Source organism: Lampetra planeri, chromosome 7 (genome assembly GCF_965212315.1).
Source record: "Lampetra planeri chromosome 7, kcLamPlan1.2.h2, whole genome shotgun sequence".
In the NCBI taxonomy this organism is placed as follows: Eukaryota; Metazoa; Chordata; class Hyperoartia; order Petromyzontiformes; family Petromyzontidae; genus Lampetra; species Lampetra planeri.
In genome coordinates, this window is record NC_136113.1 from 18,035,603 (window position 1) to 18,058,967 (window position 23,365).

The 23,365-nt window shown below is 42.3% G+C and overlaps 1 protein-coding gene across 1 annotated transcript; it reads left to right on the forward strand.

Moving 5' to 3' along the window:
• Positions 1–717: 717 nt before the first annotated feature.
• BBS1 (Bardet-Biedl syndrome 1) lies at positions 718–22,352 on the forward strand. The gene is made up of 17 exons (XM_078596627.1): positions 718–930; positions 2,431–2,507; positions 7,263–7,297; positions 8,531–8,803; positions 9,526–9,572; positions 10,129–10,167; positions 11,899–11,971; positions 14,118–14,249; positions 15,694–15,800; positions 16,341–16,461; positions 17,446–17,604; positions 18,159–18,228; positions 19,177–19,335; positions 20,047–20,180; positions 20,980–21,114; positions 21,212–21,298; positions 21,501–22,352. Exons 1-17 carry the CDS (start codon positions 905–907, stop codon positions 21,585–21,587), a joined length of 1,761 nt encoding a protein of 586 aa, XP_078452753.1. The 5' UTR covers positions 718–904; the 3' UTR covers positions 21,588–22,352.
• The last annotated feature ends 1,013 nt before the right edge of the window (positions 22,353–23,365 follow it).

Below are 23,365 nucleotides of genomic sequence, written 5' to 3' on the forward strand. Positions count from 1 at the left end.
GCTTGTGTTGCCTCCGAAACGTCGTGAATTTTTATTTTATTTACTTTTATTAATTTTAATGTTTTACCTACGTGACCTTACCGAAAAAACCTAAGAGTATGAACCCAAAGAATAATTACCATGTATTATTTTACTTCTGTTGGTGTAACAAATAAAATGGCACCAGTGAAGTTTTGCCACTTTGGGTGGTACCAATATCTGGTCTGGCCCAAGGACTATTAACAAAAATGTCCTTGGTCACTGCCATCAACATCACAGTGTGATGCCATGCTATGGATTCTTTATCACGTCACTACAATTGATTTTGACAGTATACATATGTGGTACAATACCCACGGTATAGCTGTTACATGTTTCTGTAACTCAATAGAAACTGTGCTATGATCAATCGAAAAGTGATCTTCCCAAACCAGATTTGCGCTACAGGAAATTTATAATGTAAAATAGATATTTGTGCGCAATATATTTTGCTTCGCATGTGACAGTTGCTTTCACCGCTATTTCTATTTGCTTCATTGCATTACTTTTCATTTTTTTGGTGACACAAGTCACTTACAAATGAGAATCGAATCTTGGTCTCTGAGTTCTCACATCGTCAATCAAAATCAACTTGAACCTGACGTGTGACGTCACCACACCAGATATAGATGTGATGTCATGACGTCAAACCATTGGGGCGTTCATGACGTCATGGCGCAGGGTTAAAGGTCGGCCCTGGTAGCCTAGGCGACGGTGGAGGCGCCCATGAGCGAGAGGCCGTGAACGTAACGGAGAGTGTCTCTCTAAGTCTCTACACGGAGAGTTTCTCTACTCGGAGTCTCTACAGAGAGAGTTGTCAGCGAGTGTCTGCACAGCGCCGCACTGTGTCACCCTCCACACGGCGTCTCCTCAAATCCGAGCAGCCATGGAGAACGCAGACGCCAAGGAGAGGTGAGTTCGAGACGCTCAACATCGCTGCTCTCGACTTAAGCGGTGGGTGGATGGAATGCCTTCGGCTCCCTGGGTTCCATTCCCTATGCCCTATCCAGTGCTGGATGAGGGGCCTTATCCCCCACGCTATGCAGGTTGCGAGGGTTGTTTTGCCATACTTCACCACTGTGGTCGTTGCGGCTTGATGAAGGCGGGGGGAGGTTTGCTGCGCTGCCCTCTGTTGCCCACCACGCAGCGCCGATCGCGCCTGCTGTGGTGCATCGTGGCCTCCCATGGCGAGCACTCTCCAGGCTCAACCCGGCTGAGCTTGCGAGGGGGGAAGGTTGCCGGTGGTGTCAGCATCGGCGCTTCGCGCTCGACTCGTCAACTTCATTTGGACACGTGACGTGGTGTTTTACTCATTAGTCACGGACTGCTAAAGATAGCCACAGCAAGAAACCACCCTTGGAGAGAGCTACATTAACACAACTATATATACAGTAGTTTGTTTATCGAGAAAAAACCCTCAATTTTAAATACTATTTGGAATATAAAATAATCAGCATTCAATAAATAACGAAATAGGTAAGCGGACTGTCTCCCCGATATATGTCTACATAAAAAAAAGTATTTCTGACACAAACCATCGGTCATATGGGCTTCTAAGAGCATAATTTCAGCAGCATTGATTCATCAGCACGAGAAAACTCTGGCCGTTTTTCATTATTCAATGTCTCATCAGCAGAGTCAGTCTTAAATAAATGCTGATTAACTGCCAGATGTTATAGGCAAGAACCTTCACTTTAATATAAGGGTCCTGGCTGGATGCAATATTAGATATTTATGTAAAATAGAATATATATACATACCATTTAATGGTCATGTATTTATGGTTGACCAAATTTTTTAAATTATTGCTGTAATAATAAAAAAAATTCTTGAATTATGTAATTTAGCCAGGAAAACTTTGCTGATCCTATCCAAATCTGATCTGGATCCGATTCAATTTGCTTAATCCTATTCTGTGTATTATTAATTCTGGTAATAACCCCAATCCCTACCACAAATCTGCACCAATGAATCAACACTTCAAACATGGTTTTTTTAAGTTGAACAAAGATACAACTTTCTGCCATCCTGGTGAAAGCATGGAATCCCAAATATAAAACTAGCTACCAGAAGCATTGCAAATGTAATTGTAGTATTTGGCAAAAAGTCCACGTGTACAAGTGTCACAATATGTGGATCCTAGGCATGTGTTCCAGATCTTCACGGGAATTTGAAAACCTTGCCGCGATACAAATTAAAAAATGTTCCTGATTGATCGAAAATATGACGTCAAAGGAAGCAATATCGGTGACATGACATCAGGCCCGTGCTTTTTGACCAAAGTTGAGTCATGTTAGGGTTGACCAGACTCTCGTGCATATCGCTAGTGGATAGCCAGTGTCTGTTGTCATTGTGGGGCCAAGGGCAAGATGTGTTGTGTGGGTGACGTGGAGCGATGTTCTGTGTTTGCAGTGTGGAGGGGAACCCCAAGTGGCTAGATGCACACTACGACCCCGTGGCCAACCTGTACACCTTCACGTCATGCATGGGTGAGCTGTACAGCGAAGATAGATGAGGCTTGGTATTTTGTGTCAATTTGACTTATTGTCAATGTGTCCACACCACTTAAATTGTTTTCATGGTTACAGATCATAGTCTGACTTTGAGGTTTCAGGTTTATTTTCCTGGCACAATGTTTAAGGCCACTGCATGTCCACATTTATTCAGTCATCTCTAATAACCGATCTGATGATAAGGTTGTTGGGGCACCATGATGGTAACTCTGGTCGTGGTTTTCCTTTCACTTTGTCATTCCCCAGCAACGTAGATCAGCTGCTTGTGGTTTAAGTCATCCACGTGGCTGTATTCTACATCCAATTCTTTCATGAGCATAGCACTGTCCGGGTGCAAACTGAGTGCCCCGTTTTAAATTCAGTTTAATCAAAATCAGTATGAAATTGTTTAAGTTTAGTTATTTTTAAATGGTTATTGGAATATGTTTTATTGAAAACTGGGGAGGTTGCCAACCCACTTTATTAAGTTAACTTTCTGTGAGTTATTGGGTTTTTTACCCCACCTCAGCTGTGAAATTTTACATATACAACTGTGCCAAAATCATAACTTTTATAATAGTTAATACTTTATTACGTGGCTTCCTCCACTTATTAATCAATATTCGGGACACATCATCACCTGACAGCAACAACTACATTGAATTTAATATCTTTAATATTTCGATTTAAAGCTTTCGTGACTGCAGGGATTCATCTCTTGGTTCTTTCGGTAAAGTCACGTAGAAGGGAAGTAATAAAATAATAAAAATAAAACATAATAAAAAACATCTACGTACCTCTTCCATAAGGTCGGGTGTAGAGTGGCAGTCTGGATGGCGTCAGTCTCAAATTTCTCCATGAAAATATTGGCTACAACCGGAGATAGGGGGGAGCCCATTGGGGTGCCCTCAGTTTGCTTGTAGAAGGTTCCATTCCAGGTGAAGTATGTATTGGTTAAGCAGTGTCTCACCAGGGGGCGTACCCCAGCATTCAGTCCTTGATGAACCAAGTCTTCAATGATTGCGATGGTGTCAGGCACAGGAACATTGGTGAACAAGGAAACCACATCAAAACTGACAAGCAGGTCGTCTGGGGACAGGGAAATCCCCTTGATTGTCGATACCAGGTCAGTAGAGTTTTGTACCGCAGAGGTGGTTTTTCCAGTGAAAGGCCGTAGGATTTCAGACAAAAAACGAGCCAGTTTGTAAGTGGGGGAGTTGATAGTAGAGACAATGGGACGAAGAGGTGTATCTTCTTTATGTATCTTTGGCAAGCCGTACAATCTTGGTGGCCTGGCTGCAGAAGGTTTCAACGAAAACTGTTTGGTCTGATCAATTAATGCGGTTGAAGCAGAAATGATTTTGTTGGTTTTGGTGACGAGGCTGTTGGTGGGGTCTCTTTTTATTATTGTATAGCTGCCATCGTTGAGTAGTTCTTGAATTTTGTTGTTGTATTCTATTTTGTCCATGATGACAGTGGCATTGCCTTTGTCGGCTGAGAGGATGACAATGTCATCCCTCTTTTTTAATTGAGCTAATTCAAAACGCTCATCTTTGCTGATGTTGCTAGCTGGCATCTTAGCGTTTTTGAGGGTTGCAGAGATTTCAGATCTTGCTACGTCTGCAGCGATGTGACTCAAGCCCTTGAGAGCTACATTGTACTCGAGCAATTATATCATTAACTGGTATGTGTCTAGGTGTGACTGCAAAGTTTAGTCCTTTAGCTAAAACGGATTTCAGACCTTCAGAAATAGGACTGTTACTGCGATTAATTACGACTTTGTTAACATCTAGCTTTTCAATGTGTGGGTCCGGTTTCTTGTTTGAGAGGCGGTTGAATTTGGAAATCAAGTTGTCCTTACATTTAGTCGACATAGCGGCAGCTGAAGAGGCAGTCATTTTTTCTACATGTTCCCAATCCGATGTGGACATTGTTGCACTCAAAGATAAGTGTGATTTGTAGAGTGTCTTGTCTAACTGATCTAGTTCGGTGCGCGTAAGTCTGATTTTCTCTGAGATAAGAGCTAAGCTAGTTCTAGACAGAATTCGTTTCGCATTAGAAGAAGTTACAGCAGCAGATGTTAGTGTAAATGCGTTTGGTATTACCTTAGAGTCGCGGCATCTCTTCAGAAAGGTGAGAGACTCGATTAGCTGAGCCTTCTTATCACGGAGCTTGTTGAAGGATCTCAAAGTTATGTGGAAACCCTCCCCGTAGAGGCGGTTAAATTTCGATTTAAAGCTTTCGTGACTGCAGGGATTCATCTTCTTGGTTCTTTCGGTAAAGTCACGTAGAAGGGAAGTAATAAAATAATAAAAATAAAACATAATAAAACAATTCTCACGACGTTTTCGGCTCGAGTAGATGTAGCTCTCAAGGGCTTGAGTCACATCGCTGCAGACGTAGCAAGATCTGAAATCTCTGCAACCCTCAAAAACGCTAAGATGCCAGCTAGCAACATCAGCAAAGATGAGCGTTTTGAATTAGCTCAATTAAAAAAGAGGGATGACATTGTCATCCTCTCAGCCGACAAAGGCAATGCCACTGTCATCATGGACAAAATAGAATACAACAACAAAATTCAAGAACTACTCAATGATGGCAGCTATACAAAAATAAAAAGAGACCCCACCAACAGCCTCGTCACCAAAACCAACAAAATCATTTCTGCTTCAACCGCATTAATTGATCAGACCAAACAGTTCTCGTTGAAACCTTCTGCAGCCAGGCCACCAAGATTGTATGGCTTGCCAAATATACATAAAGAAGATACACCTCTTCGTCCCATTGTCTTTACTATCAACTCCCCCACTTACAAACTGGCTCCTTTTTTGTCTGAAATCCTACGGCCTTTCACTGGAAAAACCACCTCTGCGGTACAAAACTCTACTGACCTGGTATCGACAATCAAGGGGATTTCCCTGTCCCCAGACGACCTGCTTGTCAGTTTTGATGTGGTTTCCTTGTTCACTAAGGTTCCTGTGCCTGACACCATCGCAATCATTGAAGACTTGGTTCATCAAGGACTGAATGCTGGGGTACCCCCCCTGGTGAGACACTGTTTAACCAATACATACTTCACCTGGAATGGAACCTTCTACGAGCAAACTGAGGGCACCCCAATGGGCTCCCCCCTATCTCCGGTTGTAGCCAACATTTTCATGGAGAAATTTGAGACTGACGCCATCCAGACTGCCACTCTACACCCAACCTTATGGAAGAGGTACGTAGATGACACTTTTGTCATCTGGCCACATGGCCGGCCTGCTCTAGACCAATTTCTCGACCACATCAATTCCATACACCCAGCCATCAGATTCACCATGGAAGTCGAAAAAGATGGCAAGCTACCCTTTTTGGATGTCCTAATTAAAAGGAGACCTGATGGTTCAATGAGCCATTCTGTCTACAGGAAAGCCACCCATACGGATGCCTACCTAAAACCGGATTCCCACCACCATCCATCCCAGAAGAACTCCCTCATCAAGACTCTATACCATAGAGCCCAATGCATCTCCGACCAGGCACACATTGCCAGTGAACTCAAACACGTACGCCAAGCTCTTAAGGCTAATGGTTACTCCGACTACACAATCCGCAAGGCCATCACTCCAACCGTCAAGAAGGATCCTGCTGAGGAGCCTTTCAAAACCATCACCTTACCCTACATTGCTGGGGTCACAAAAAAGATCTCCAAAATCCTGATTAAACACAAGATTCAGGTACGATTCAACACAGTACATAAAATCCGTGATCTGGTTCCGTCTGTAAAAGACGTGGTTCCAGACATACAGTACCCTGGCGTCTACAAACTAAGTTGCCTCTGTGGTAGCAGTTACATTGGAGAAACCAAACGACATGTCTCGGACCGCATCCGTGAACATAAAGCTGACCTGAAACACGGTAGGACAAACACCTCAGCCGTGGCAGATCACTGTTACAATTCAGTGGGTTCACATGACATTGACTTCTCCAAGACAGAGGTTCTCTGCAAGCCATCTGGCTACCATGAGAGATTCGTTCATGAGGCGATCCACATATACAAACACAGAGACAATTTCAACCGAGAAGATGGATTCTGGCTCAGCAATCATTGGAAGGACGTAATAAACCACTTCGGATCTTAACTGATTGTTGTTCACGTTTATGGTGACTTTCAGACCGCAGTCCACTCACTGGCATTAACTGTGTATCTTGTGTTCTTCACAGGGAATGCATTATTTGCTCCGCTGCGGATCTCCTGCCACCGTTTTCCCATTCACATGTTTCATTGCTTCTACATACTATTAACATGCCCTTCCTTTGTTAATTCTATTCCCCCCCTCCCTTTGGTGCTGCTGATCCTGCATAATGCATGGGCATAATATGACTTTGAAACCCCCCCGTCCACCTCCTACGCATTTCCCATGAATATGCTAAATTCCTCTTGATAGGCACATTCTTTTGTTAAGGCTCTCTTCTTCTTCCACCTCCAACTCAGCTTATATATAAGCTCCTAGCTTGGCAGTGTCTCATTCTTCACCTGAAGACGGCTGCTTGCGTTGTAGCCGAAACGTCGTGAGAATTGTTTTATTATGTTTTATTTGTATTATTTTATTACTTCCCTTCTACGTGACTTTACCGAAAGAACCAAGAAGATCTTTAATATTGTAAGTCATTTTGATAATGAAAAATATCCATTAATTTCTAAGTAAAGTGAATTGGAAATGATGTCAGTTTATATGTTCACACTTGCCTGCATTTATTTTTCAACAGCATTGGCAGATCTGCATGGAGATGGAGACAATAAGGTATGTGCAGGTATGGTCAGGGCACATCGCCTTCCTGCTATGATAACACCCCACAACTCGTGCATTTAGCTAAAGCACCATGAAAAATGTGTAGCATAAAACATTATAAGTATTACTTACATTTTTAATTGCTGAAAACGAAGTGCTACATGGCTATATGAAATGTTAATTACATAACGCTTAGACACACAAAAAAATATTAGGTGAATGTGGCTTCACGTATTTTGGGTCGTTTCTCCTAATTATATTAAAATTATGCTGTCATGTCAATCTATCATTTTGTTTAGTCCCCATTGCTGAAAATATGCCAAATAAAGTGAAAACCAAATTCTACTATGATTGAATGTTTTGTTACAATTATTGATGAAAGAACAGAGATCATCAACTCTTAACTTAAGAACCCAGTTTAATATTGAGTGGCTGAAACCCGCAATCGAACACAGAATGTCAACACTACGAGCTCTCAGTGAACACTGGGGCCCGGTAGTATCCCATTAGCATCCAGGTGGCCACAATGTGCCTTTATTTAGTATTACATCTACTTGCGGCATCATGATGATAAAGGTAAAATGTAAAAGTGCAGCCCTGCAATTCCTTGACTAAGCCACTGCTGCATGAAGAGCCTCAAATAGAGCGAATGCTCGAGGTTATTCTACCCTTCCACGTTGACCTGACGTGGTAGAAGAGATGGGCGTACTCACATTTTCCCCACCACATCCAACCTGCTGATCGACTAACTGTGGTGGACCAATTTATACTGCGAGGTGGACAGAGACTGGGATTTTAGAGACGTTCCTCATTGTTTCAACTGCCACCCTAGGAGATCAAATCGAATTAGTGACCTTTTGATGGCCAGTCCAGTGTGCTAATCATTACTCCACGGCAGCTGATGATAATGATGACAATGCAATAAATTAAGGTTCATAAAATAGTTTTAACTTGAAAGAAAATGGTAAAAACCGACTACCGGTTTGATGCACATATCGAGAATTATCCATTGCATGTTTAACTTTTTAACTGAGAAACGAAGGGAGCTGTCGTGGTTTAATGGTGAGCTCACTGGACTTCCAATCTAAAGGTCATCTGTTAGTGGCAGCAGGTGAAACAATAGGATACATTTCTTAAAACAGCGTCTTTATTCATAATATCCTACTGGACATGGCTTCCAGTTTACCGGTTATCATTTAACAACCCGAATATAAATAATTCATGATTCTGGTTTTGTGCATATAGTTGGTGGTGGCCGACTTGGGCACGGGCGCGTACAGCATGAAGCTGCGCGTGTTTCGCGGCACGGCGCCGCTCGTAGAGAACACCCTCATCGACCTGCCCACCGGCGTCGCCACCTTCTTCATGGACACCAACGAGCCCCGCTCGCCCGCCATCGCCGTCGCCTCGGGTCCCTTCGTGTACGTCTACAAGAACCTGCGGCCCTACTTCAAGTTCACCCTGCCGCCACTTGAGGTCAACCAGCTGGAGATGGACCTCTGGATCCAGGCGAGAGAGGTTAATGAGCCCCTTTAACCATCTGTCATTAACTTTATCGTGATTATCAATCCAATCGATTTTGTCAATTCAAGAAAAAATTAACTTTTTTGTCGCTAGCGTACATTATTTTGTCTTGTTTATCATTTAATCAGTTTTATTTGTGTACATGCATTCACCCTATTAGCCTAAATGTATAATTTGCATATACTCTCCATAAACAAAAACATTGATTCTTAAAATAATTGTTCAATACATGTATCTTGGTGTTTCCCAATAACTCCCATTGTTAGAACACTCATTCATTTAATTTTCTAAACATCCCAATGTTGTGCCGTCTTGAAGAATATTGATAGTACGGCGTTTCTGCATCATTACACCCTTACTGTATATATTATTCATGACAACACAGTGTAACTTCTTAAATATTATTTGTATTTTTTATCACCAGAAAAATCTGAACCGTGCTGTCACTGCTATGTTTTGAGATAAAGATATGCCCGTTCAGAACACTAAAGTAGTGAACTATTTATCTTTTGTAAACGTGACACATTTTTACTGTTTGGCCGTGTCGGGTGGTGGAGGGTTACGACACATTTATAAATAACGCGATCTAACCCAAAAACCTTTATTATGGACTAATGGAGAGCCGAACAACACATTGGGAAGAGCCCCCAGGGAATGATGCTGCAATATTTGTATCTGAATGAGTGGCTTCCAAAATTGTTTCTTGTAATTTTTAGGACAAAATCGACTACATGGCTCTCAAAGAAATGCTGGAAAACATACGGTAAATGGAAGCTTTTAAAGCTCTTTTTGTGCGAGTGATTTTTAACAAGTACTGTTGCTCGTAGTGTTCTGTGTATTTACTTTGCCGAGTTGAATGAAGGGTTGCCTGAAAAAAATATATGGTGCATTGAAGTGATGCGTAGCATTGTCACCTCTGAATCGGTGTTCATGTTAAGACATGCCAAAAGTACTCTGTTAGGTCCAAGTCAAAATGGGTTCCTGCTCAAATGAGCATTGAGGGTATGCCCATCTCCTGTTTAGAGCCCTGCGCCGGTGCAGGAAATTCCACACTTAAAACATTACTATTTTTAAGACTCTTGTTAAATTATGACTGTAAGCTTGTTTAAATGTTTGCGGCTGGGGTTAGGGTTAAACAGAAAACGGTTTGGGATCTATGGTCAAGAGCAGTTGAATAGGATCCAGATTAGGATCAATTGAGTTAGATTGAGGTGTTGATTTCACAATGAAAGGTTACTTCCTGAAAATTCCAATGTTTCACTTCCTTGTGCTGTACCAATGCAGAATGTTGTTGCTCCCGATTCTGTCACACATTGCAGGAGCAAAGGAGACGTCCCTCTTACTGTCAGATCGCTAAAGTAAGTCCTGTTTGTGCAATGCAGCATCAGCTACAAGCCATACACTCGCCTCAGAGAACAGGTTGCACTTTGTATTATGAAGTCTATGCTGTGCCATTATGCGTATCAAACAAACAAAAGCATGGGGCACATAGAATTTCATAATCAATATTATTCATAATTGATTTTGGGTTGGACCATGTAATGATCTGGCCAAATTATTCTGACTTTCTGTATTTGGTTATGAATTCCTGGATTTTCCTGGAGATATTTGACATAGTTTTACGTGAAGCATCTTTTCTTATTGCTAGATTGAGTTGTGAGAATTGTTCTTCAGCTTATTGGTGAGCTGAAACAACAACAATTTGTGGGTTAATTGTCGCGTTAAAATTGGTGCATTGAATGCTTGTACACGTGGACTATAGAATTTGCTTGGCTGTATCGTGTGCTGGAAGGTTTTGCAGGAGATATTTAGCCAAGTTATTACGTGCCCTAACCCAAAAATATATTTGTGTTGGAATGAGTGATAGTCCTCTTCATCAAATGCCCACCGTTACAACGTGTTTCTGGTTTTGCATTATAAAATGCAGTGTAGCCTACTGCTGAGTTTCTTGTCCTTGTTTAGTTGTTGCAAACATTGCTATTGATTGGTGACTGCTGTGTCTCAAGAGATGCATTTATGTAATAATATACATACAGTGGACTGGCCTGGTTTATTGTATACCTAAAAAGTAATGAGACAGCCTCCAATGCTGGAAAGCCTCACTTAGCCTGAAGGCTTTTTTTCAGGAGGGTCCTGCCAAGTTTTCTAAGTGGATGGCAGTGTTGATATATGTAATCCCAATTTAGTCATTTGCAGGTATATTTCAGAATTGGGATATTTGGTGAAACCCAGTTACATTGTGTATTTGTTTTTTTATACATTTTAAAATTAATCTCACACATACTAAGTTAATTAAGTTAATATATTTCCTAAGTGATGGCTTTAAATGACACAGCTAATATTTGCATATAATTCATATCCATCTCTGAGTACATGCAAAAAATATATATATTGCCCATAGGGTTTCCAAGGGAAGCATTACAGTATTCGGCGTTTGCACATAATTCAGCCACATTTCCTTCTGAGATCGCATACATATATTGCTATGGAAGGCTTAGCCACATGCTGTAGTGGTGCAGTGGTAACATTTGAACGTACTTCCCTGAGTAAATGAGCATAATAGTAAAAAAAGGATCACACTGTCATATTAAAATCACATGGAGTTTTTATGTTCACCTGACACATCATAATTAGCTTAGCTATGTTTATATTTTTTAGTGAATGAGTCATTCTGTTACCTGTGCTAATCACAGTAGGAAGCTATATTCTTTATTTGAAAACCTCTTCCACAATAGAGTGATGTCTCCTTTTCAGTATATCTCCTGCATTCTGGACTTCCCCTGGCTAATCCTCATTGTCTCCTACTTGTTGTCTCTATTGGTGTTTATTTTGTGTCTGAATAACGCGTGGCTGATAGGGTTGTAGGTGGCATTCACGTTACTTCTGTTCATTCGCATGGCAGCTCGCAACTGGGCTGAGAACATCTACTCGCTGTGCACAGAACATCCTTTTGGGTGGCAACCCGAGCCTTGAAGCCTAGATCCCAGGCCAGATAGATCGGTACATAATCATGAGGATGATTTCCCAGAGCTCCACAGCCTCTGCTTGTGTCTGGCCCAGGTTTTAAGAACATGTTATGCTGCCGACAGGTTCCTCATGGTGGAGCCTCAGGAGATGGCAGCCTTCGCTGCCGTTCACAAACACACGCCACTCAAGCGCCAGGCAAGCCACACTCACCCGTACACCACCCAACAAGCCGCAAAATGGATTTACCGCATTCGTAAAGCTCCTTGCCTATGAGCTGCGTGCAGCCTAGCTACTTTATGGCAAAGCTATATTGGCCACCGCGTTGCATAGGATAACGTTGAGGCTCCTGATGCAATAACATCTTCACAATGCTTTCTTTGAACACCTTCCACTGAATCCAAAGAAACAGATAGGCTGCGGTAATCTGTTGTGGATGTGCACGGCTTTGGTGGGCAGTGTTGCTCTGGACAAGCTCAAGAGATTACTGTAAATACCTTATGTCTATCTCGTGCCTCTTTTAGTGTAAATAGTGTAAATGTGAATTTGTGTTGGGTGTATGAAATGTATACTTGTTTTGTAATGCTCTTAAATGAAGGGCTCAGTACTGTCCTATTAAAAATATCTAATGATAAGTATCACTGGCGTTGTACATGTCGGAAAATGCCACATCCAACACGTGCAGCATTAGTTGACAGTCAATTAGTCTGCTATTGCCCCTAATTTGCAACACTGAGCCGTGAGCTCGGGCATGAGAGTGCAGGAGGCGCCATGTATCTGCTTCTGTCAGCTCTTTGAGGGGTTTGAGCAGTCACTGGATATTGGCCACGATGGAACCAAACTATAGTGAGAGTTATGCACGACTCTTTTTCCACCAACATTTGCACAGATTCTAACTCTACTGGAGCTTAGATACATGTGTAACCATTATTAATATATCCAAGCTATTCTGATTTCCCTATAATGACATACTGTGGGTTTGGTTATATTCTATATAGCATATGTGAACTATTATTTCAAGCATTACATCTGTCAATCATTTCTTACAATCGAGAATTAATAAAATACAAAATGCCACCTATGGAAGATAGATGATAAGGCATGGCACAACCAGATAGAATTACAAAAATGACACTAAGCCACAAATGCAAGGGCAAATGCTTTATACTATAAATACAGTTTAACACGTAGGCTTTCGCGACCAATATCATCCATAATAAAGGTTTTTGGGTTAGATCGCGTAAATATATAAATGCGTCATTAAAACCCGCCACCACCCGACACAGCCAACTAGTAAGGGTTGTCACGTAAACAGAACGAGCCAATTCGTCACGAGTACAGCACGCCAGTGTGTTGGAGAGCCAAGCCACAACATTTAAAATCCGAGTGCGACGTTTCGCCAGTAATTACAACTAGCTTCATCAGGCGACAGCCAAATTTGTGGAGAAGTCTTACTTGAACATTTTAACACCTATTTTAATGCCAGAAAGGGTAAAACCTCTTCTTATATCTTAATACTGGCAAGGGAGGTCCCATGATGTAGCTGCTCGCCCCGAGCTCTCAATGTCCTGACAGTGGCATTGTCTTTGTGCTGTTCACCTTTTGGCGTCGTCTGGTCTAACGCTGTTTGAGACGAGGCTCTGAAGAAAGCTGTCTGTGGTATGGACCAATCAGTTTAAAAGACAATGCATATGCTGTCAGAGCACGTTTTTTTTTGCATGTTCACCACAAGTATATGTGGTTAATGCAGACATGATTCATTGCAAAAGGTTTCAGTTTGGTGTTTTAACATCTTAACACCTGTTTTATTGCCAGAAAGGGTATATATATTCTCAAAAGTATTCAGACAAAGGATGCTTCTTTGTGAACTCGTGCAAAAGAACATTTATTTATTTTTGTTACCAATGAGGTTAGGTTGTTATATTTAGCGTAAGTAAATGTGTGTCACCCGAGTCGCACGCAGTTGAGCCTCACAACATTTAAACACCGTAACTCATAACTCAAGGTTGGTCACGTGTTTTAAGTAAATTCGTCAACTTATTAAAAGAACGCAGATTTTTTAATCTCGCTTTGTTTCTACAGCATGTTTGCAATTATTTTTAACGTTTCTGTAATTATTTTAAGCACACAACGAAAGAATAGTCAACTTCATCTGGGCTTCAGACCGTCATTGAGACACAGACATACATACATGCAAGGAGTTATGCAATGTTCATCCCAAATTGTATTATTACGCTTGTTTACCCAGGAAAGCCTCACTGAGTCTCATTCAGGAAGGTGTTAACAAGTCCAGTTGAGTAATTGAGTCTTGGGGTGAACTGTTATCTGCTGATAAAACTTGCAGACAGTGATCACGTGCCTGAGCACGCTGCGGAAGAGCCTGGCGGATGAAGACGCTGTGAGCTGCCTCGTAGTGGGCACCGAGAGCTCTGACATTTTTGTGCTGGACCCCGAGGCCTTCACTATCCTGGCCAAAGTGAGTGTGTGCAAAGCTACAGCCCTTCCCTGCCCTACCCAAGCCACCGCGTTGTACAAATGCACGGCGTGCCAAGATATCAATGGGGATATCGTTTATTTAGCTATGAAACCTCACTAATTCTCCATATTCATTTTCTGGAGGTTCCTGCATTGGAATACTTGGCCAGTTCCGTTTTAAGGAGTTTTTTTTTTTAGTTGGGAGGAAACCAGAGTACCCAGAAAAAAACCCTTACTTCCAAGGGGATAACACTCAAATATCCACACAGATGGATTCATGAACAGATTTTCTGTTGTGGCCACCTCGCAGCCTGGTGAGTTTGAAAAATCTACGAGGTACATCAACCGTTGCCTCTGAAGCGCTGGGTTACAACGTGCACCACTTCCCACGGGAGTTCATGCCTCACCCTCGCTTGGGATCGCGGTTTCGGCGGTAGACTTTTAACGATGATCACCCCCTTGCAAATCGATGAACTCTCGTCATTTGGAGTTATGATTTGATTCAAGAAACCATTGCTTTTTCTGTTGTACTAACTGTAGCACCCAAAGTGCCTTCATGGTTAGCATGGCTGGCTACGTAAAGTGTGAAAGAAGTTCTACTTACATACGTGTATATGAGTTAATTATAATAATTGTTATGATTCAATGCATGTACCATGAACCCTCATAATTAACATTAGGACATTATTCAATGCACTTGACATGCTTTTTGCGTGTTCGGGCTTGAATAGGGATCACATGTTTCTTGCTAATCACAGCGAAATCAATCTTTGGTGTGACTGTGCGCTATTACTCCAGCAACTGAGCCGCAGAGTCTAAATATTTAGTTTGCACAGTTTTCCATTCCCGTGACCCTTCACCCCACACCCAGAACTGACGCTCACAGTCCTGCAAGATGCCAAATGGTTTGTGGAAACATCTGTGAATGATCATATACAATATATTTATTTATATATTGCTTTATTTATCACCATCTGTTTGGGTTGATGCATTGTAGAATCACAACTCTTGTGAGATTCTAGATAACGGGACATTTAAATATTTTATATTTAAAGTAGTGCCACAGTTTGAGTGTGTGCCCACTTGCAGATATGTTGCAAATCTAATGAATTAGAACAACGTTTTGTAAATTTGGATTTTATATGTACATACACACATATCTAAGGAAACTATAGCCCAGGTAGTGCACTATTCACAATTATGGAGGAAACACATAGAGGAAGATGTAAAGGAAGATGTTTTTAAGGTGAAAGTCTACAAAGACGTTCCCATCAATGTGAAACATGTTCGATATGTATATTGTATATAATGGAGGTGTTGACATTCAGGCAATTGCGTGGTTAATTGAAGACAGCACTCCTTGAGTTGTAATTGAATGAGATGAGGTGAACAGCGTGGACCTTAATCGACATGAGGGTGACGGTGGACTGCATGCGTCCCGGCAGATGAGCCTGCCCAGTGTACCCGTCTTCGTGGACGTATCCGGCCTCTTCGACGTTGAGTTCCGAGTGGTGGTGGCTTGCCGCAACGGCAACGTCTACACCCTCAAGCGGTACCTAGCAGCACACATGCACGTGGAGCATTGAATGTCCTGAAATAAAGCATTGTGAGCGTTGACAAGAGATAAGTTCTTTTGAAGAAAGACAGTGCTAGCTGCTGCGTACTTATTTTCATTTAAGTAAAAGTTTTTAACGATCTCAGTTCCCATGAAATTGGTTTAATAATCCTTCTGTATCCACTCTATATGAGCTCGAGCATCCCATTTCTACAAAGGAGATTACTCCGGAAGTATGTTGGCGAGTGAGAATCCACTTGGCTTGAAATGAGGCTGGCACACGAGACGTTTGTTTTCACTTGGCGTAATACGCTGCCCTTATTCCATCCGGAATTTTAGAAAACGCATGTGTTTTTTTTTTTTACCTAAAAATTACAGCACGATCCATCAGCAGCTGGAAAGGGTGCAGCCTCGTAGCGCGACTTCTGCCTTGGCCATCGGCAGTGCCCGTTTGTGTTGCCGCTACGCGTGTCGACGATCTGAAGTGCAGTCTCGCTTAACCCGAATGCCCGTGCGCTTTCCCGTATCCTGTCGAAGGGACTCGAAGAAGCCGCGACACTGCATCGAGCTGAGCTCGCAGCCCGTGGGGCTTGTGCGCGTCAACAAGAATGTGGTGGTGGGCTGCATGGACGAGAGCCTACAGGGATACACGCAGAAGGTGCGCCCGTGCCACTGTAGCTCCTACAAGCGTTGAGTTTGAGCATTTATTGTATTTGTTCTCGGTGACATGACCCAGTGGGAGGACGCTCGTCTGCTTTTGGAGAGGTTTGCAGTTTGGATTAGAAATGGCACCCTGGCTGTTATATTAATCATAAATGTCTGCCGCCTGCTTCCCAACTTAAATTAAACATCCCGTGGCATCATTCTAAATGGGCAGACCATTCATTGTGTGCAGGCATCATGGACTAAATTTGCCACAAATGACCTGCAAAAAATTGGGATTACAGGTACCATTAATCGTCCATCACTCGCCAACTAATGCCCACTTGCAAGCTGCAGGTGGGGGTGCCCTTTGAATGTTGGAGATTAGATGCGAGGCAAGGCACTTTGAGTTGCTGAGGCATTTAAGCAGCGACATATACATGTAAAGATTATTATTGTTCTTCTTGGTTCTTTCGTTAAAGTCACGTAGAAGGTAAGTAATGAAATAATAAAAATAAAACATAATAAAATAATTCTCATGACGTTTCGGCTACAACGCTACGTGGCTTTACCGAAAGAACCTAGAAGATGAATCCCTGCAGTCACGAAAGCTTTAAATCGAAATTATTATTGTTATAACCATTGCATACACATGCATAGAGATCCCTGTTTTAAGTTGCTTTCATGTGTTTTATGTTTTTGTTAAATGTTGCCTAGAATGGTATGGTTTAAACAATCATGTTATTCTAAACCTATCTTGACACCACATTCGTAAGTTGTAGACATTTAAACTCCTGTCATATAAAACTCGGCATATTTAAATTCATGAACTAAAAGTTGCCATTCCAACACAAGTCACACCTCCAATCGTTTGTTATTGTGCAGAGCCGAGTCTATTCAAATTTACCACATCCATCCCTGCTAATGTAGAGGACAGCCAGTGGTGTTGTAGATGAGCAGTGACCCTGAGTGTTCCTGTCTTGGTGACGGTGGATCACAGGGAAAAAGGTTGTGGACTGTCAACTTGCCGGCCGCCATAACCACCATGCAGCTCATGGACCACAAGGGCCGAGGCTTCAAAGCTGTTCTGGTGGCCATGGTTAACTCCGAGGTGCATATATACCGGGACAAGTACCTCGTGAACATCATCAAAACGCAGGTACAATGAGCGTCGGTGCATGCTTTCAGGTTTTAACACGCAGACAGAGTGACGTTTCACGCCTTGTCCCAGAGGGACAGATTTTCATTGTCTTAATGGTTCACGGTGCAGGTTAATCGTGATGATTAGCCATTGTGTGCCGGCCTCCCGGTCCAAATTTAAAAATAATAATTACCTGTAATTTACTCAGTTGAAATCTTCATAGCAGTCATCGCCCCTGACTGATAAAACTTGACAGGACGGTACTGATAAAGAGCCATGAGACTTGAGTAAGCCTTTCCTGGGTAAACATGTCTACGAACAATAAATTGTTCTCAACAGAAAATGTTAAGTGCCTATGGTATATTCATTGCCTTTATAAAACAGGGAAGTGGATTGTGAAGACTCAAATAATGGTGTAAAGTATTTGGTTTGAGAAAACCATAATTGTGAGTTTGAGAACATCTATAACGCTGCTGAAATTTGTGACATTAACGTCTTTATTATGATGCCAAGTTAGTAATTGACATGGGTGACATTCACCGCTGATTAATTGCGGTCTTTGCTGTTCGCAGGATGTAGTTACCAGCGTCTGCTTCGGCAGATATGGCCGGGAGGACAGCACATTGGTCATGACCACCAAGGGTAAGGCAGATGCACGAGAGATTCATGATGGTGTGGAAGTGGGTAGCACTTACCCTCACATATGTAGCATTATGTTAATACATATATGATATGTATGTGTGTGGGATGGTATTGTTTTACCTCTATTTTATATAGTTTTGCGTTGAACTAGAACCCATAGCTAATAGAGAGCATCCTTGTGTAATGCGGGCGTAAACGGCCTCGCGGATATGACGTCACGGGGGGAGGGGTTAGGTCACGTGAGAGAGAGGGGTGAGGTCTTAAGGGAGAGATACCGGAAGAGACGGGAGAGAGTTGGGAATAGAGACAGAGAGAGGCCACGCAGGGCGGAGGTTGGAGAGTGGCGAGATCGCCACACACAGTAAGACTCGGCACCGTCGGCCAGCGGTGACCGAGCACGGAGGAACGGGGAGCAGCGGTGGAGCTGCGGTGAGGGCAGCCGGAGGACTGCACAAGGGGAACCTGCAGCGGAGCTGCATCGGAGTGAGAAAGGCTACAGGAGCGACGGCAGCTGTCGAGCTGCCAAGCGGGGAGGCTCTGAGCGAGGGCCGTGTGGGACAAGTGTAAAGAACCCGAATAAAGGACAACGGAGACAGACCCAGTGAACGAGTCCTTTATTACACTTGCATAAAAAATGATAGTTTACCAGCATTGGTTTAAACAAGCCTGACCCTGTTGATGAGACGTTGATTGCAAAAACCTGTGCAGAGTTTACTTGTAATAAGCCAATGTTGCTGGAAATAAATCACTGTCAAAAGGCCATGTGGCCAATAGGTTGTGTAAAAATTATATACTTTTATTTTGTATGTGTAGAGACAGATTTGGGTAGAAGGTGTACTGCTTGCACATTTGTTTTGTTGCATGTGTTGTTTACAATGACACTGATGATGTGTTAATTTCTACATTGATCAGGGTAACTGTAGGCAATGTCTGCCTCGTCTTTGGCAGGTGGTGGCCTGGCCATAAAGATTCTAAAGCGCACGGCAGTGTTTGAGGAGAAGGACGCCACTCTGGGGCCCCCTGTGGCGCAGAACATCAAGCTCAACGTGCCCAAGAAGACCAAGCTCTACGTGGATCAGACGCTACGCGAGCGCGAGTGTGCCGTTTGTGCGTCTTCCTAATCGGGGGGCGAGAATACACATCAACTCCATTTCACTGGGGTTAGGGTGCCATCTCAATCAGACACATGCGGGTCTGAATCCGGTTCAGGATTTTGTGGAAATTCGACAGTGCTTGCCGAGTGTGCAGGCTGGCCCCCCTACATGGGAATGTTGAATATCCGTCGCTGCTTCAGGGCTGCCAGTAGAAATTAGCACCATTCCATTGCTCGATTGAGCATGGAGACAATTTCACTTTTTACTTTGACCAGACGAGACCCATTTTTCATGATATATCCAAATGCCATCGCAAATTTTCCAGCTTCAACCTGGAGCATGGCACTGTACAATGTGCAACACATTCACAAAGACTGCCACCACCATCTAGAATCCGCATTGCATGGCATGTACTTTCCAAACGTCTCTGTTATTTAAGTGTGTTAATAATGAATGCTTTTTTCAGCCGAAACGTCTATTGAATCTCAAGACCTCAGGACCCTCCTAGGGATATGTAGCTAGTTCCTCTGGGAGTATTTTAGACACCTACTTGACCACAAATTGTGACAGTTAATAGAATTGTGCAGGGGTTGGATTATTACTTCCCTATAACCAAATATATAGAGTTTAAGTTAATTATTTAGTCATTGGATGAGTAGTTACTTCATTAAGCGATTCCCTCAAACCTTTCTTGCAACTTGCTGTCCGTTACGCACATTCCCAGCCATGCACCGGGTGTTTCAAACGGATCTGTATCGCCTGCGTCTGGAGGCGGCACGTGCCTACATGAAGGCCCTGGACTCCTGCCTCGCGCCCGTCTCCTCCAGCCTCGCCGAGCCCCTCAAATTGAACGCCACGGTGCGTGCATTCCTCGCCCATGTGCACGTTTTTCTGATCCAAACCTATCTCGAGGCCCGACCTTGTCCAGTCCATACACCTACGTGTAATATAAGTATAACCTTAATTTCTGCCATTTCTCCTGGTCCGATCATCTTTATAAGTCACGATCTAGCAACTGCTAGGTGAAAGCCTTCCCAAGCAATTGACATCTGGCATGGTCTTGCGATGCAACAATTAATCTAGCACCTGTACAGGAGCTAATTTAATTGCTCCCAATTCGCAGTGGATGTCTTCTCAGTTTTGTTTTATTCTCATGAAGTTAACTTTGATTAACCAGGTGAGAACTCGAGGTAATAGGATAGTCTCATTCAGAAGAGTGGCCTGGGTCCCCAAAATGACAAGCAAACCAAACTAAATAAAGGACCGAAGTTAACAGAAATGATAAAACAACCGTATATGATGTATCTTACTTGCGTTTGATCCCTAATACGTGTGTTCCTCTTCCCCTTTCTCAGTGCATCCACCAGGTCTGACAATTTAGTTGTAATTGTCATAAATTGTTTAATTTGAATTCCATTCTATATTGTTGGCTAATCTCATTTACTAGATTTGTCCACTAGAGGGGGCACGGAGCGCACTTGCAAATTATCTTCATGTCGAAGAATAGAGCTTCACTTGCAGACAGCAAACATGATTATAGAATGACTTGTGATAGGATGGCTTTGTGCATCATAATTGCATGTAATTACTCTGCATCACTTTACAGGGGTCTGTGTAGACATTCCTTGACATCAGGACCGCTGTGTGGTGCGTGCAGGTGCAGGGCATTGGCCCCAACTTTAAACTGACGCTGAACTTGCAGAATACATCGCCAAGCCGTCCCTGCGTGGGACTCTTTGTCTGCTTCTCATATGATGAGCGCCTGTACTCTATGACTCAAGCCTTCTTCAAGGTGGGATTGTTGAAAAGATTTTTCAAAAAAACAATTGTTGAATTATATTTTGAGGAACAAATATACGTTATACTTTTGTATGTATGCTTTTCTCTAGCTTCCAATGCTGGTTCCTGGACTAAATTACCCAATCGAGACCTTTGTGGAGTGTCGTAGTGACCAAGGCATCTCTGACATCATTAAGGTATGTTTTACTAATCAGTTCATGTAATGGGCAATTATTATTTTAATGATTACAGTGCAACATTTTTTTAAACATGTTTATTACATTATAAGCATTTGTATTTTCTGGATGTAGTCACTTCATTTTCATAGTTGAACCCTGTCTGTTTCAATGTTAAAATCCAGTTGTTTGCTGTCTGTTAATTTCTAATGTTCAATGCCAGGTGTTTGCAGTCCGTGAAGGAAGCAGCATACCAATTCTGACTGCTCACATCAATATGCCGGTCAGTGAGGGCCTGCCTTTCTCCTAAGCAGAGGGGATATTTAAGTGGTTGTCACCACTCTTATGCCATCTGTGGTTGTTCCAGCCACTTTCAGTCACTGTCAATGGGAGGTGATTGTCATGAACCTTAGATCATTCAGTTATACGAAATTCCTAGGTCAGAACTTCTTAGATGCTGGCTTCAAGTCCTGGATTATTACCGACACCACGCAGAGGTCACCATGTGGCAAATTCGACGGTCTGAGTCCTTTTGGCAGTGATTGTCCGGAAAAAAAACCCCAATATGCTTTCATACTCAATTCTGCCAAACCATACGCTGATGATGTATGCAACAGTGTTAGAACTGTTGTTAGAACTGTTGCATGAAATTCAATTTTCTGAATTTCTGAAGAGTGGGTAAATGAGATGTTCCATGTCAGATGCAATTATTTTTCTCTTTATTAGAATAATTTTAGTGATGTGATGTTTTATTATGATGCATGCAATTATTGTTTTGCATTTAAAAGACTTGTGTAATAAGATGATCCTGACTGCACAAATACATCTTCTAATATTGACCATTGCATTAAATTAACTATAAAAATGGTACGATAATTTCCAAATCCTGTTATTTGTGGCGCCCCTACGGTTCGCGGAAACTCCGGTAATCCGACGCGGGCGAATAACCTTACATTTATGAGTTTTTGCAAATTATTGGATCTTTTTGGAGGGTGGCTCTACATTTCTGTAATCCGTAAAAAAGTTAGCGATCTTTAAACGATGGGGCTTTTGTAATAAAATCACGTTGCCCGTGGATTACAGGGTCTGCAAGACCCTGTATAGAGTCAGCTCTCTTCCTTTCAACGCGAAACACAGCACAGGATTTGTACATTAACATTTAAAATGTGTACAATATTTTCTTCCATCAGTGGCAGAGTGATTTCTATCCATCACATCATGCCCGCGGGTCACGGTGAATCTCGGTTAAACAAAGTTACGTTAGAGAAAACGGCACAGGCAACTTGTTTGTTATACTTTTCTGCATTTTTTTCCTTCTCATCAGTCCTGAGCTTGAACGGCAGCCTTCTTTTTATGCAACATTTACCAACATACCACTCTATGCAGAGGCGCACACTGGCACCAGTAGGAAACAAAAAGCCCTTGCGCGTATCGCTCCCAAGCTCATTCCTGAGCTGCACCCTTTTCCCACGGCCCTACCAGCCAACCAAAGTCGAGCACTTCCCTTTGGTCATTACCACGTGATGAATGGTCGGTTGTTGGGGTGCTAAGAGCACGTTAAACTCAGGAATGAGATGCCGCTTGGTTAATGATGCCAATGGAAATACAAAGTGTATTTATTTTAATTTGAATGAAATAAGATGTGTAGAATAGTATATTTTAGACATGTTTGTCATTTTGGAAATTGAACAATTTAGCAAATAGGGCAAATTATTTTTTTTAAATGTGCATAAACCCTGTGTAGCTGTGAATGTTGTAAATAATAAATATAGTATGTGCAGAAAAATATCTCTGGACATTTTTTATTCTTTAATAATCCACCTTCCAAAGAAGAATGTTTTACACATCCCATCAGCCGCAGCCACCTGGGAATGCATCACTTCAGTAGCATTTGTACAACACAAGCAAATTCTGGACCTATTTCGACATTTAGTGCCTCATCAGCAGTCAGGATGACTTGTGGAGGGAGATACAAGAGGTGTATTGTGTGCGTATTTATTGTTACTTAAATTATCCACGACTGTAATTATTTTGTTCACTATTAAGATAAAGTAGCCATGCCTGTCTCTTCCCAATATCTGTTTGACC